The sequence below is a fragment of the Pithys albifrons genome, chromosome 11 (genome assembly GCF_047495875.1).
Source record: "Pithys albifrons albifrons isolate INPA30051 chromosome 11, PitAlb_v1, whole genome shotgun sequence".
Lineage (NCBI taxonomy): Eukaryota > Metazoa > Chordata > Aves > Passeriformes > Thamnophilidae > Pithys > Pithys albifrons.
This window is the reverse complement of record NC_092468.1, coordinates 15,452,857-15,469,738: the sequence shown is the minus strand read 5'-3', so window position 1 is coordinate 15,469,738 and position 16,882 is coordinate 15,452,857. Positions and strand designations below refer to the sequence as shown.

The following is a 16,882-nucleotide window of genomic DNA, read 5'->3' as shown; positions in this document are numbered from 1 at the left end:
TGTATGTGGTGGGTAAAGCAGAGTTCAGGGTACTGCAAAGGCCAAAAGCTCCTGGAAATCCTCACTTTGTAGTAGAAAAGGTGTTTATGGACAGGCTAAGACTCTCCCAATTACTAACCTGGGACCCATCAAAACACCAATCAGCTCCATTGCGCATTTTCTTCTGTAACAATCCATGTCATGGTAGTTAGGAAAAGAAATGTGTCTATGCTTGCTGCTGAAAACCAGTGTTCTACAAAAGAATGGTTATACTGTAAACATGAAATCTTCTAGTGGGATCTAGAAATAAATTTTAAAAAAAGACAAATTTTGGACATGTTTCAGTGATGTGAAAACCTGATGCACGCTATGTGAGAGCAACCCTGGTTAAACCTCTCTGCTTACCTGGCCTGGAGGACAAATCTCTCCTGAGGAAAGACCAAATCCCCTGTGTGACAGTGCTGGCTTAGCCAGACAGGCATACAGGCTTTAGAGGTGGAAGCAGAGCTACACAGCCCTCAAAACTATAATGCAAATGAGATACCTGACAAGTTGAAGACATGAACAACAGCTGTTTGCTTTGTGTAGAGGTGAGAGCTCCTTCTCAGCTCCCTCTTTATCAGCCTCAGTGGAGCCTGCCTGACTGCTTCAGTCCAGCACAAACTCTTGCTTCAGTTTTCTGCAGAAAGAAGTTCAAATCCAACCTTTTGGAAGGTTCCTTCTTTCAAAACAAACCAAATCCATTAGTACTCTGCCTCCTCAAAGCTTGCTACAGACAAGTGCCCTGCAATATGACAGCATCCCCACGACCACCTCCAGTTTGGCACAGGACTCTGACAAATGCATTTGATGCTATGACTTGTTTCCCCTGATCCCTCTGCTTTTTCTCTTCCCTGCCCTACTTTTCTCACTTACACTTCTCTTTCGACTCTCCCATGGCTAGAAGACAAACTGAAGCATGCTCCAGAGATGAAATTTCAGTTCACCTCTTGGATTCGAAATTAAGCAGAATCTCAACTTTCAAAAAAAACCAAAAAATTCAATGGATATTGTAGTAACTATTTTACCAGGAATGATTTTTTTCTTTCAAAGCAAAGCAATATGAAAAACAGACAAAGTCTTGATGCAAAGGGAGAGTCCCTCTCAGCAGATCTCAAGCAGTGCAGCTGAGAGAGGACGAGCTCTCAGCCCTGCTCAGCCCCACTGCTGGCTGGGCTGTGAAGATGGCTCTGACTCTCTGTGCAGTAAGTACCTTGTGTTGATTGTTTGTAGGGGTTTTACTGATGAGGTTCAGCAGAAAGAAATACGGAGGAGAGCAGAGCAGGTTTCTAGGAACATTTATGGTGTGCTGTAGAATGGGATTCATGGCATGGGGTGGTGATGTGACAGAGGGATGGGATTGTTTTTAGGACATTGAAGATCCCCACTTGAACATTTATCCCTGGCCGGATGAGTCCTGCTCTGTGAAATGAAAGCTGCTGCCTCTGGACAAGGCAGAGCTGCCTTTCCAGATTCAGTCCAGGTCCCAACCAGATAATGTTTGTAACTCAGGAACAACTCCAAAGAAAACTCTTGAGTCATATTTTCTACAGTGATCCTATCAGGCTTTTAAGGACCAAACCAAGGAAAACCATTATTCTGCAGCCTGGTAATGATTAGGACTCCCACTCATGAGAAATGCTCTAATTCCCCCAGATCCAGGGATATCATCAGGTTTTGAGGACCCTTTAAACATCACTAGTAGCAACTCAGAAAAAAGTGTCTGGAATAAAATATACTGAAAAGCCCAAAGCAGAAAAGATCCCTCCAAAGGTAGAAAGGAACACCTGACTGCAAATATCTGCTGTATGGAGTCCTGTGCTGCTGGAACATAGACACTGCTGCATGCAAAGGATGTTTAACAAAGACTTGTCTTGGAAGCTGAGCTCTCCTGGACCTGCATGGCTGACACGTATGTCTCCTCTTCCATATGAAGGGCGGTTGTGAGAGTTTACGTTGCTGTATGACCATCTCCACTCAGAGGACAGTTAGCTCATGCTCTGATAATAAGCCAGGCAGCACTACTGACTCTGAGCAAACCACTCCATAATTGGCCTTTTGCAGCACAGGACATCTTTAATTAATCTGCTACTGTTTATGTGTGCTGTTCCCGCTGGAGCTCCCTCACAGTGCACAGACACCATGCAGCGCATCTGATGTTCTCCAAACATGTGATGTCAGTTATGTCTTACAATGCCAAGTGCCTGGTATGTAATTACTGCACATCAAACTCATTCCACAGATGGGCAAATCAGGGCATGGAGTGCTGGGATGGAGCAAACCCAGCCATTCCTGTCCTGCCTCATGGACTGTTCCTGGTGTCTGGATCACACGCTGCCAAATAAAGCATGGGACTATCAGGCAAATAAAACATGGGACTATCGGGCAGCTGCTACGCATAAGTGTGAGGTCTGCCAGGTCACATCCGTACCCTGTGCAGAATGGATACCCTACATACATGGTTCAATGCACAGTGCAGTTCTGCTTTAGTAAGTCATCAGACCTAAGTCATTAAAATAGATGTAAATAAGTCCACAGCAAGTACAGGTACCAATTCAGCTCTTTGTCTTTCTACACAAATTGTAGCACACTCCCTTCCATTTATTCTAACAACCTCTATCTCAGAGCTTTCAGGCTAAAGACAGATACAGCTATGCCATTACACAGTATAAAACTGCAAGTTTTATTGCCAATATCACCAGATCTCAAATCCATACATCTTTGAGGACACTGCTAAATCCATCATCAACTTACAGCACAGTCCAGCAGTCAGAGCACTTGTCCTCACCATGGACCAAGAACAAAGTGTGTAACTCAGGAGGCTTCAAACCCTGCTATTTTCAGAAGCCTTTGGTACATATGTCTGTCTGAAATTCCCGAGCACTGACATCCTTCTGCTGTCACCAGTCACTGTTGGGACAAAGTCTATGCTTGATCTGAGAAGCATCCTGGCTCGGAAACAAGAGATAGCTGAATGCTGCTTTAGGACTGCTAATGCAAAGCAAGAGCAGATCTAGTTCTCTGTGCTCAGGACTGCTAAAGCACTAAGTGTGGATAAGAGCAGAGAGCAAAGCCTGCTGACACATAAAAGGGAGAGTATAGCACAGCCTAAATTTACTGCAGTTTTGCAAAATTGGTTGAGCTTTCAGCTCTCTGGACTTAGCTCTTCTCCCTCAATAGCAGAGAATAACTTCTAAAGTTGGCATTAAGTAGCGTAAATAAGACGGACAGTGAAATGGTTCATATGCTGCACTATTGACCCAGCTGTACCATGGCCCTTAAAAGCACTGATAGCTACACCAGCACTCTGCTTCACTTGGCACAGTAATCCTGATCACTTCCCAAAGACAATCCTTTCTAGACTTGAGTACATTCTTACCCCAGTGAAATAATCCCTTACTCAGGGGGCTAAGCATTGCTGGTTTTTATACCTGAGCACTCCCTCCCATCTCAGTGTGCAGCACAGGCAAACACCAGGAGGGTTTACCTGTTCATTGCCCCAGCTCCATGCATAACTGTGCCCCTGAGAAGAGCCTGTGACACACATCTAGAGTATGCAAGAGCTCAACTGTCAATCCCATTTAGCAAGACTTTGTTATTCAGCACAGGCTGGCCTCAATACCAAAGCGACACCAAAGACCAACACAGAGGATCTCTAGGGACCTGGAACCTCCTCTGAGCATAGCTCCACCTCTTATGAGCTGAACTGTAACATTCACCATGTAAAATAACAGCAAAGGGACAGGAATATAAACAATAAGCCTGAAGCATGCAAACGCTTCCTACGTAATACTTCTCAAAAGCATCATGAAGGACAGTATGGTTTCTACACTGCACTTTCCAAGATGGTTGAGCACACATTGCCAGCAGCTCAGTGACAGCTTTAAGTGCTGTACCTTTCAAAGAAAAAGTCCAGACAAATGGTTATTCAGGTCTCTGTACTTAGTTTGATTCAAAAAACATTAGAGGCTACAAATGGTTTATTTAGGAGTCTATAATCTAGCCAGATTTCATAGCAAGGATCCAAAAATAAATTTGGAAAACAGAAGCACAGTGATCAAAATAACATTTATTTGGAGTTTAAAACACCACTGTGGGAAGCCTTCTGCTACAGTGCAGAAGTCATTTTTCAGGGACTGTTTTGTTGAACAACCCAGATAGTAATCAGGCTGGAATGAGTCTCCCAAGATGGGAAAATCCCTTTTGTTAAGCTCAGATCTGAGCATCAGAACATTCAAAGAATCATAGAATAGTTCAACTCCCAGAGCTCCAGAAGCCACACTGGAGAGTCCAGCTGCCAAAACTGAAACTGTCCTGCACATCCCAGGCTATCGGAGAGCTACAAGCCTTGTCCTCTACAAACCACTGCCTTGCAGAACTGCCTCTTTTAACGCTGCTCACTGCAGCCTTCCCATCATCCAGGATTGAACTACTACAGGCACTGAGGACCAACCAGGCACTCATGTCTCATGCTGTGCTTTAGTTACACCCAAGTCATTGAGGCTACAGGAAGGAGACCCTAATCCAGCATTAAAGCATGTTTATAGCATCTGTCCCTTTTTATGGTGGTGAGTCCAGTTGAGGGATGCTCAGTTTACAGTAAGAAAGATTCAGCCAGTTTTAGGGGGTGGAGAGCAAACCTGAGCAGCAGAAAGGACGGCTGGGTGAACACGTGAGGATCATGTTGATGGGAGGCAGGGATGCAATGGCTTCAGCTACCCCATGCAGGCAAAAGTGCTGCATGAACCCTGTCCAAGCCAGGCTTCAGCTGTAACTCAGCTGGAGATCACAGCCCAGACCTGGGCATTACCTGGGAAAGGAGCTTTGTGGCAAACGGAGGGGTGGGAGCCTGAGGATGTCCTTCCCATCCTCACAACACAGAGAACATGCTCACAGTGAGATACCAGAACCTTGCAGCCCAGCCTGGGCTGTACAGAAGGAACATGCAACTGACAAGCTCCTTCCTAAAGTGACACATCACTGTTTTATCTGCCTTGTAGCAGGATCCAGTCTGAAACTAAGTTTTATTAGCAACAACCTAATGAGACAAGGTACCTGGCTGGAGGAAGAGACAAACCCAAGGGGGCAGTCAGAGATAGTAGGTCTGTGACTGACCCTGGAGTGCCAACTCTACGGGAGCAGAAGAGCCACCAGCATCTGGACACTAGGAAGCAACACTGTTAAAGAAAATGGAGTGAGACTGCCAACCAAGGGATGTAGGGAACCACTATCTGCCAAAAGATATTTAAGTACAGGAAACAGTAGTGACTGGCTTCCTCAACAGTCCACAGTGAGAATCTGCAGTCAGTGCTGCACCCTGACATACCAGGTGCTGAATGCACCAGGGTGATTAAGAGCATCAGATGCACCAGCACCACTCACTCAGGCTGTTCCAAGCCCCTGCTCTCAGCAGCAGAGATCAGGACTCTGCATCACCATGCAATAAAAGTCTTTCCTAAAGCAGCATGAGTCTCCACTGAACAGCCTTTCCTCACCCACCTCTGGAGCTCAGTGCATCTCACAAGTACTGGTTAACAGCCTGCAAACACATCCCCAGGATCCATTCTGCCCACAGGTGAGAAAACTCCTGTCTGTTCTCAGTCCTTGCCACACAAGACACCAGCAGTCCCAGCAGACAGGATGATTAGCAACACACCTGAAAGGGACATGGGTGAAGTGAAAACTCTGAAAATAATGTATTTTAACCAATTCTCCTTCGTTAAAATAGAAGGATGCTTAATAAAACTCTTTCCAAAAAAGTGCAATCCCTTATCACTTGTCTATATCTCCAAGATTATCTCTATAAAAACTCTCAAGAACAAAATTATTTTTTTTACTCAGGGATGAATCTCAGGAATAAAAATGCATTAAAAAGTACACTTATTACACAGCTCCATAAGAGAGAAAAACAGGGATAAGACATAACACATTTTCCTCCCTGTCACTAAAGTATTTTGCTCAATCACATATCCTTTGGATGAGGCTGGCAGCCCTAGACGTGGAAGAGTTTTCCAGAAGCAGAACAGTACAACATACCAGAAGTCAGGGCTCTTCCTTTCAGACTACTTCAATCAAACTTTGCAGTTCCTCATCTGTTTCCAAAGAGACAGAGTAACTCAGGTCACAGATGCCCCAGAATACATATAAGCCTTAGAACAGGCAGTGATGGCAAAAAAAACGCTTTAAAAACATCTTTCTAAGCATGGGGACCAACAGACTCTACTTCAGTCCTTGGGCAGTCACACCAACACCTTCAGCAAATATTTTGAAGGTATTTTCCAAGCTCTTCCTGTACCACACTGATCTTTCCTGGGATGGGATGCAGCTGGCTCCATCTTCAAAAGACGTTGCACCCACAGCCCTGGGCTATGAACTTCAGCACATCTCCCCACCACACCCTCGGGAGTCCAGCCCTGACCTCAAAGACCTGTGGGTTTAGGCAGTGCCCTACCTACAATAGTCTGAGGCAGGATTTGCCCACCTTTTTTTTTTTTTCCAGGCAGAAGGCTCTCCAGATTCAAGTGCTCCCACCTCTGACTGCACACAGGCTCATTTTTCTGCAGGGACATGATGTGAGATCAAGGCCACCACTCCATACCTTATATAGTGGAAACAAGACTTTTTTTAAAGGCACAGACACAAGCTTGACTTTGGACCTAAATTCCAGTTTTCAGGCATCAAATACACCTCCCCGTAGGAGCTCCTGCCATTCAGCATGTTCAGGGAAACCATTCACTGCATAGATCTGATGGTAGTACCTTGGTGTGAAGCTCCTGGGACAAGAGGTACATTCCGGTGGTGCAGAGAGCCCATTTCTGACAGTGCCCCTCCATTTTCTTCTCCAGATTTCTGCCACCTCCCAGATGTTCCCCCAACCTTTTACAAAAGCTTTAGTGCTACAAAGAATTTTCTCTTGCCCGTGGCTAACTCACATTCAAAACCCCCTGATGACATTCTCCTGAGGAACCTGCCTGCAAACTGTGCCTGACCCAAGAACCAGCATTAGGGCAGGGAACAGGGGGCACCATCACTGCCACCAGGCCACCTCTCAATTGCCAGCCTGTCACCTTTGTGCTGCGAGGGGACATGTTTCTCATCACGACAGCACAGTCGGTGGGCTGTCCCACACCCTATCTGCTTCCCATCTCAGCACAAGCACAGACTCAGCCTTTCATCCAACCCTGAAAGAACATGTTTTTCTCTCCCCCTCCACTTTTTTTTTTAAGTGAATAAGAAGTTACAAGAGTGAATATTTGGCCTTCACAGCTGATGGGCTGCAGCCAAATCCTGCCATATGTTCCAGCTAATACATGTGGGCTTTGCCTCCCATCCAAGAAAGAAAAAAAGGACATTTATGAGTCGGGATTCAGCAGGAGCATGTGGGAAGGAAGGGGTGGGGAAGGGATGCTATTTTTATTGCCATAATTATTTGGTGGCCAAGTCCCTGACCCTTGACGTCAGCCCTAGAGGGTCTGTTTAACTGACCAGTTGTCATGGAAAGGAGTACTGGTTGGGCAGTACAGGCTGATGAGGAACAGCTCTTTGGTGCCTGAACCCACCCACAGGCAGACCCCCTGCCTTCATTAGTAATCACCAGCTCATGGCCAAGAAATAAAAATGTCAGTACCTTATTGCTGATACATTGGCTGGAAAAAAAAGCATCCAGGGAACTTCGCACCAATGTTCTTGCCATCCATTAGTGTTAAAAAGCATAGGCCAAGTCCTGATCTCAGTTTCCCCAGTGTTAAGGCAGAGAAACTCCACAACCCTCTGCTGGGTCACTCTGGGTTCACATCAATTTATCCAAACTCAGCCTGGCCTCAGTCCAGACTACACACATGGAAACATGCCATGTGCAGAGTACAGGGGTTGCTACTCCTTGGGAACAAACCCAATCACAATGACTAATTCATACCACCTCCAAAGTCAAAAAATAAGATAAATAACCCTTCAATTCCTTGCTCTGGACGTCCAGCACTGCTATGAGACCCCAGTCTTCCTAGGCAAGGTTCAGGAGGTTGGCAGCAAATGGCTGAGCTACTGACATGATGGTTTCTCATTACTGCCCACACCATCCATGATGAAATTACTAGTTGTACAAGGAAATGGGGATAATCCTTGTTGAAACCTCAGGCACAACTAGAGTGTTCTGGGCATAAATTTGCTTAGCAGGGCTAAATTGCATTGCTCATTCACATGCAGTTCATTATCAGCTGCCGTTAGTTATTCCTGTGGCCAAGCACAACAAAAGGACTACGCAGAAGCCAGAGCAGAGTTTGCTAGGACGTATGGATGAGATTTAACAGGCAGCACAAAAAGTCATTTAACAAATCCCAGCACACCAAGGCACATGGATGGATGGGGCATTTCAGCAGTAAGACTCTGCCAAGGAGCATCCAGCAGAAAAATGTGCAAAACCCACGAGAAACTAAGGAGATAAAAGAACAGAGACAGGACAGGTTCCCAGGTTACAGCCCAGCAGCAGCAGTCCAGGCTCTCCTGCCCAGTTTTGCTCCAGCTGGGATTTTAACCTAGCTCATGTACTGGGAGGCCTTTAGATTAAGGTCTCAAAAGATCCACTGAAACCATGTGAGTCACACCTGTCTCATCCATCATACAAGCCACATCACCAGGGATTGCCAGGAAATAAGGAGGAATCCAGGCTTACTTTATTTTCTCCAAAAGACTGAGGAATTACTGCAGTCTGGGACCTGCTGCAAGTGTATTTTGAAGCCTTGGCATGACTGCATAGCTATGAGGTGAGAAAGAGGAATTTGGCAAGACATAAAAAGTAGCCCTGGCTATCAAATGACTGATTATTAGGCTGCTTGAAATGAGCTTAGTGGGTCTAGGACCAGTTTGTACTAATTGATTGTGTCCTGATTAGCTGAGCATAGTTGCGTTAATTTACTATCAGTTGAAATGATGTGGCAAACACCTTAGTTTTGCTTTGGATTTGCTGTATTAAAAAAAAAAGAAAAAAGAAAAAAAATCAGAAAAACAAAACAAACAGCAGAAAGGCACTACAACCATCCAGTCTAACTTGTAGTACAGCACCAGCCCAGAGTCAAGCTCAAAAAGTCAACACTGAGTCGCTTGTGAAGACAGCAATACCTTCATCACAAAAGCATATGCCTAGTCTGCATTTGCTAATAGCAGTATTGAAGCACTGGGTCACCTCTTCTCCTCTCAACCCAAAGCATTTTAGAAACATTTCATTTGAAGAGGTCAGCAAGAAAAGGAGCAGGAGCAGTTGGGTCAGTGTCCTGAGTTTAGGGTAGGACTAAGTATCCTGCTCTGAATCCAGGACACTGACCCAGCCATTAAGGCTCAGAGTTTTTCATGCTATAAACTGAGTTTATTTTTGTCTACATAATTTTAACTTTGTGAGCACTAACATTTACCCTCTGCTGAGGACTAGGAATGCTCTCTCAGAAAATCTAAATAAAGAGACGTTCCAAGAGATTAATTCTGGGATCCATGTATTTATCCAGTATCTGAGTAATACTAATTCTCAAGATTGAAGACAAATAAACATGCTAATGATAATAAGACAAACAATAATGATTATATGACAGTTTTACTATAGGTCTTTGTCTGGGTTGTGTCATATAAGTCCTACAAAAACAAGACCAACTCCCAGGCAGACTTTGCAGAACAGGTGGTGGCTGCAGTGAGAAACAGCCTCAGTAGGCTGCTCTCTCCAAGACTTTAAGAAGTTTTACACATTGTCCTGTGTCACAACCGATGAGATGTTGCAAGTGAAACTGTTATGTTTCCCCCAAAGGCTGAAGTTCACCCCAGGGCAGAACCTTACTATGTGCTTAAATCCATCCAGCACTATGGCACAAAGGAAAACTGAACAAAGTGTTCATGGGAAATATGAGTTGAGTGATACAAATCAAACTTCCTAAGCAACTACATTGGTGTGAATCTAGAGTTACTCCACAATCTTTAGGTAGGTTATCCAGATATCTGTCATGCAGACAAAAGACTCTGGTCCTGTGAAACAGCACAGAGATGGGCAGCAATGGGTAGTTACTTGAGGTAGAAAGAATTTGGTAGAGGTACCCTAACAACCATTCCAAGGGCTGCTATAGGTGCTCCGACACCCAGGCACAGCTGGTGGAGAAGCTCATGTGAGCACTGGTGAGGACAGAATGATGAGTCTGGAATGGTTAGAGGCCCAGATTTACCTACACAAGTCTCCTCCCTTGGGTTTTGATTCTCATAAATAGGGAGTTTTCAAAGACAGAACTGGAGTCAGGTAATAATCTATATCACAAAGGCTTATGAAGTTTGGGATCTGTGTTTCTTTTGTTTCCCTCCTAAGGTCTTTTATCAAATCATTATTGTGTCTGTGTTGCATTTCAGAAATTTTGGTGGCATGGGTGGCAGGACAGCACAGTGCAACCCAAGGACATGCACCCAGCAATGCCTCCAGCACTGCTCCATCAGCTGCAGTGAACAAGACCTGGCAGACAAAAGTGGAAGTTCTCCCCAAACAAGATCTTTTCCTGAAAAAGAAACAGCTTTAAAGAAGAAATAAACAGCCTCTCCTACAACATGGAAAACCTAAACATTATTGTTTTATGCTTGCAACACATGAAATCAATGATGATAACAGAACTTAAGAACATCTCAGATATGGCAAGGGGGAATCCAAGCCAAAGACAAAATAAGCCAGATATAATCAGATCCTTGCCCCTTTTGCAATCTGGCATTACTAAGAGAGGAGCAATGTCTGACATGCTGAGGACTTGTTTTATTTATTGTTTTAAACCCAAGAACAGACTATAGGGCTTTTTCTCATCTAGATCCAAGGCTGGTGGTTACAGATATACATATGATTCCTGCCATGCTTCACTGATGTGTAACGGGGCATGCAGACAAGAGGGATGACAAGACCATTGCAAGTCAGTATGTACAGAATGGGAGGAAGTGCTCTGTAACACCACATCAATACACAAAAATGAAAATTAAAATGGATTATAGCAACCTATCCAGCAAACAGGCCAGGGAATGCTGTGGCTGGTAACAGGATGAGACTAAGGAAAGAGACCTCAAGAGAGAGGCTAGTGGGATGGAAGAGAAAAAAGACCTGATTTTGCAGTTGCTACAGTGATCAGCTTTCCCAAGTTACTTGTTATTTTTGGACCCAGCTGATTTGCAGGAGTTAGACTACGAACTGGAAGTAATGCCTTGTCACAGGGTTCATGACAGACCATCCATGGAAAACTCCAATATGGCTACTGAGTCAGCAGCACACAGCAGCAAATGCTGTCACAGTGTACATTTCCTCCTCCACTCACTCTCACAGCTAGAAGAACTCCAAAAAGGAGGGTTAGACACATCATGGCCTGCAGGCTAGGTTTTAACAGAAACAAGATGACTAAAGCAGCAAAGCAAGAATGACATGATTAATAAAATCCTTAAGAGGGTAAAGAGATCCTCCCACACCCACATGCCAGGACTAGAGGGTATTTCATTGACAAAGACCAAGCAGCCAGCACATGGCAGTGAGTCACCAGCATATGGTAAATTGACCTTCTGCCTGTGGGACACAACAGCAGAAACCCACTTTTCTCTGTTGGATGGAGAGCCCACCACGTGCTTTAAAAGCATTAAATCCCATGTTTTCATTTCCTTCTCTGTTTCCACATCTTCTCAAACCCATTCCACCCCAACTGCCTCAGTTACCTGTACCTAATATAGTTCCAAAATCCCTGAAAGCATCAGCTATCCTAGGAAAAGAAGGAGTCTTCCTACTTACAATGCATATTGAGAAGCTGCAAAGAATATCTGCAAGCACATTTGGACTTGGGCTGTTTGTTTAATGCAATTTGTCTACAGTCTCTGCAGAGTCTGCAGTCAACCTCAAAGGCCTGATCCTGAGCCCAAAGCTGATAGAAACCTTCAGCTCAAGCCCCAGGCTGTCCCATTCCTGCACCCCAGCAGAGTCTCCGCTCACATCATGCTAGTCACCAGAAACATTCGGATCACATCTGTAAAAGTGAAAAGTGGTTTTCAGAAGACCACTCCTTCTATTTCATAGAATACAGAGAAAAAGATAAATTAGGAAATAATTCAGGGAACTGATAGGATGACATGGATTCAGAGACTGATGGAACATGTTCTCATAGAGGGATACCATTGGTATTTCACTTAAACACATCATATTTCTGCCCCTTTACAGTGCTCTGTGCAGAAGTGTCTTGAGCACCTGCTTAGAAGCAGAAGCATTGCAGCCCAGTACAGCTGCTGCTATGGTCCAGTAAAAAAAGTCCCCCAAAAAAGAAAAAAAAAACACCAAAAAAGTCCAAAATTTCCAATTCTACCACCAGTTTCTCACCAGTTCACTGCAGCATCTCATTCACATCATCACAACTGGGCCATACTGTGCTGGTGCTTGCTTTGCAATGGGAGACCAGAGGCAGTGGGAGGCCCCAGTCTGCTCCCAAAACAGCTGAGGCACATGTAGTGCTGGCCAGCATTTGGCCTGTGCATCTGTCCAGCAGAACTCAAAGCCTTTGCTTTTCCTACCCCCCAGGAGTGTTGCAAGGATTAGTTCATGTATATTCAGCACCGTTTTTCAAAGCACTGCAAAAGAGCCAAACCCTTCTATTTTTTTCATGTGTTCCTTGCTCTGTCACTCCCTCCTGAAGGGATGTGTCTCTCCCCTCCTGAGAAACAAACAAACACGAGGTCTGCGGGAGTGGGAGGTGGGAAGCGCATTCCAGGCTGCCTTCTTCTCTCAAACCACAAATGGCACCAAACCCTGCCATCCGTCCAGTACCTTGCGCAAGTGCCCAGCATCACGACCTCCCCATGCAGCCCAGGGAGGAGCTAGACAGGATACTCAACAGGGCGTTTAACCTCATCTCCTTTTTTGGTTTCAAGGAGCAAAACACAAGGGTCAAACAGCCACCCCTGGGCTGTGCAGCCTGCCCATGTAGCCACAGCAAGGTAGAGGGATTCTGCATGAGCCCCGCTTTGCAGATTCCTTCTCAGACAAAATCCCAAGCAAATGTTGCAGCTAAGGTCTAGCCAGAGGGTGTGAAGATGGTGCATCCCAACCCTCAGGGAACATGCCAAAGCCTTGACATCCATCCTTGGCACAAGGGGATGGTTCACATCAGATCTCGTGTTTTGTGCAAGTTCAGGCAAATCCAATGTGGGACATTTTCTTCTGCGCACAGACTTGCTGAGCCAGAGCAAAAGCACAATCCTGGGAGCAGAGCTCAGGTACAGGCAGCAGCAAGGTGAAGATGTGGACAAATCACGGCAGGTTGCCCTGCGGGACCAAGCTGATTGGAGCACTTCTTAGAAAACCCAAGAGCATCAGAAGGGGTTAAAGAAAAAGATACTAAAAACATGAGCAGGTCTAGTCAAAATGTATCTTCCCTTGGTTACAGTGCCCAACACCTGGACAGCAAATAACAAAAACATCCACTACTCTATCAGAGCGGCAAAATCAGTGTTAGCATGCACATAAAATCTCCAGATGTTGCACAAGCAAATTGAGTCACACATAAAATAAATTTTAAAAGAGCAGTTTTCAACACATTGCTTTGATAACCTTAGAATGCAATCTTAAATGAGGAAAATAACCTCAGTCTCAGAAGTATAAATGCAAGAACGGCCCATTACCCAAAATCTTCTGGTGTCTGGTAAATCAATTTTACTGAGACGGGAGACAAAAACTCTATTCCAATTCAGAGAAAAGCTTTTCCATGAGTTTGACATTAGTCAGTCTGGAAAAGGCTTTGAAATTAGGGCAAGAAATAACTTAATTTTTTAGCTTGACAAATTTAGTGTCACTTCTCACAGACCACAGGAAAATTCTGTCAGTTTCACTGGTGTTGCACCCAAGACAAGCTACAGTTCCAGTTCACTCCCAGATTTCTTTCAGGAACTCTAGCCAGCATATGGACACTAGAATTTAAGTCAATGCAGTTCCAGTCTTTGACTCGTACAATTGACACTTAGGCAATGGCAGAAAAGGAAGTACAGAAAAATCAGTGTAGCTAAGATTTTCCAAAAGGTTTCAAAGTGCAGTGGCAGATGATTTGCCTCCCTGAGGTGTTACTGTGCAGGCAGTGCTCCACAGGCACTTGCACTACTTAGGACAGATGTTTGCCTCTCCAAACGAAAATGGACTTCAGCAGAATCACCCTTCCCACACTCCACTGTGCAGGTCTTCACCAATTAGATTGCCTATAGCAACTAAAAGGTTATGAATGGGCTCAAATAAAGCAGAAATCCAGAGGGAGATGTTCCAGAAATGCTTTAAACATTCAGCTTGGCATGATGCAAAATTCCTACACTTTCCATCCTTAGTAGTCATGAACAGGAAGACTTACTACAGGTAGCTGGCTTGACAGAGCACAGGTCCTGAATGAATAAGAAAAATACCATTAACTATCCTACTGTGGGTTGGTGGACATTTGTTGGGGGTTTTTTGCTGGGTTTTTTTCCCTTCTTTTTGGCAAAGAAGTTCAAAGAATAACACTGTTTTTCTCAGGGAAGGTAACAGCTACAGGGCAGAAGTTACTGGGGTAAGAGGATGATACTCAGGATGTCAGTGGCTGCTAAATACTGACTGCATAGTGTTACGCAAAGTATTTCACATCAAATCGGGGATAAAAGCATCAGATTCCAGAAGAGGTTATATACCTCCCAGCTTCACGTACAGTCCCAGCTCCTCAAAAACGGCATCAGTTCAGTTTGTCTGAAAGGGCAATAACTTTGGCAGAGGCATTTGAGGATTACTAAGGGGCTTCTGGGGGCTTTTTGGAAGGCAGATCAGTTTCAGAATTATACTGTGTTATGCTAAAAGGCAAACAAAATCATTCTTCCCACAAAACAAACAAAGCCAAAACAAAACAGGAAAAACACAAGAAAGCCGAAGCTGGACAGAGTCCACGCTGTCATCCAGAATGCTCTGTGTTGGGAACTGGCCGTGACCACTGACCGCACACACCAGTGCGAACCTTGTGGGGGACCACACCTGGGCGGCTTGAGAGAGAAGGGGCACACGTGGGATGTCTGGGAGTACGGAAACGCGGGTAACCCTCTGGAGAGGGGGGTAAGGAGAGGCGGGGCGGTGCCTACCTGGATGTACGCGCGCTGCAGGTAGCTATAGGGCACCCTGCGCTGGAAGTCGGCGCGCACCTCCTCGGCGGCGCGGTGTCGGGAGGCGGCCCCGAGCCGCGGCTCCTCGCAGCGCCGCACGCAGTCGGCGCGCCGCAGCACCGACCCGAAGAAGGGCAGGTCCCCGCCGGCGCCCGGGCCCGGCGACGCCAGCCGCACCTGCCCGCGGCACGACCGCCGGCAACGCAGCCGCGCTGCCCGCAGCTCCCGCCGACTGCGCAGCGCCCGCTCCAGGCACCGCGCCGCGCCCGCGAAGTCCCCGCCGTAGTACGCCTCCACTCCGCTGGCGTACAGCGCATCGAAGGGCTCCAGTGGGCCGCCCTCCGCCGCGCACACGCCGCCCGCCGCCGGCACCGGCAGCAGCAGCAGCGGCAGCAGCACAAGCCCCCAGGGCCGGCTCCCCCAGGGTGCCATGCCCGCCGCACCCGGCGGTCCGTGTGCGCGGGCTCAGCGCGATGGGGCTCAGAGGTGGGAGGGTCCGCGTGGTGGAGTCCGTCCGGTGGAGTCTGAGGATCCGTGCAGCGGATCTCGGTGTAGTGGGGTCCGCGCAGCGGATCTCGGTGTAGTGGGGTCCGCGCAGCGGATCTCGGTGTAGTGGGATGCGGAGGTCCGTCCGTCAGTGGGAGCCGGGCACGGCGCAGCGGGCTGCGGGGGCCGTGCGCGGGGCTCCGCGTTGGCTCTGCCCACGGCTTGCCCGCGGCTCCACGCACGCCCGCCCTGTGCCGCCCTCCCCCGCCGCCGGCACCTCTTAAAGGGCCCCGCGCTGCCGGCCCGCCCCGCCCGCGCCGCCGGCCCGGCCCCGGCCCCCCAGCGGCGAGCTGGGGGCACGGTGGGGGCGCGACCAGCAGCTGGGACCGCTCGGAGCATCCCCGCTCCGCGGTTCGCCCCGCGCCTGCAGGGATTGGTAAATGACATCGTGATATGGAAATCTCCCCGCGGTGATAACAACGGCAGCAACAGCCTTTCCTCCCTCTTCTCCGTGCCGTGCCCCACACGTCCTCTTGATTCTCCGCATACCCGCCCTGGCGTCCTTGTTCGAAGGATGCTTGGTTTTGTTTTCCTGCGAGGCTGTTGCTTGCAGCCGTTGTCCGCTGGGTTCTCCACCCCCCTCACTCCTCTTGCCCCGGCAGACTCCCGCCTTTGGGAATTCTGCAAATAAATCATTTGGGATGGGCACAGTGAGTGACTGGTGAAGCCTTTTCAACTTCCAGCTGTGTGTTTGTCTCGATTCCTCCAAGATTTCACTCTTCCAATGCTGCAATGCCCTGCTCTGCCAAAAATGTTATTCGTTTTTGTGCATGATTTTTGAGGCATTCTTGTGAAAGGACATTTGGCAATGCAGTCTAGTGACACATGAAAAAAAGTATCTTAGTTGAAATTTTAAATAATCTCAGTGTTGAACACCTGTCAGCAGAAGTTTTTCATGTTAACACAGTTAATTTGGCTGAAATCAGCTATTCCTGGGAGGGAATGGCCAAATCCTAGATCCCCCTAGATGCTTTACTGTAAGCTATTCTGGGCTTGAGTACTCCAAAGTGCTCCACCACTGTGCTCAGTAGGGTCTCTCACAAGGCACTGTGGCCTTATGTATTTCAGACATTTCAGGAATATCTCTATAAATGTTGGCTGTCTTCTCATAGACTAAAATAGCTGCAAGTAGGGGATGCTTGAAACCCATTCGGTCCAGATTTTGTTACTGCATCAAGCCAGA

The 16,882-nt window shown here is 46.8% G+C and overlaps 1 protein-coding gene across 1 annotated transcript in view; it reads right to left on the bottom strand.

The window, feature by feature from the left end:
- P3H2 (prolyl 3-hydroxylase 2) overlaps positions 1–15,879 on the bottom strand; it is a 67,991-nt gene extending 52,112 nt beyond the window's left edge. Inside the window, exon 1 of the mRNA XM_071566692.1 lies at positions 15,133–15,879. Coding sequence (XP_071422793.1) covers positions 15,133–15,585 — 453 coding nt within the window. The 5' untranslated portion in view covers positions 15,586–15,879. The remainder of the gene's footprint in view (positions 1–15,132) is intronic.
- Between the last annotated feature and the right edge of the window lie 1,003 nt (positions 15,880–16,882).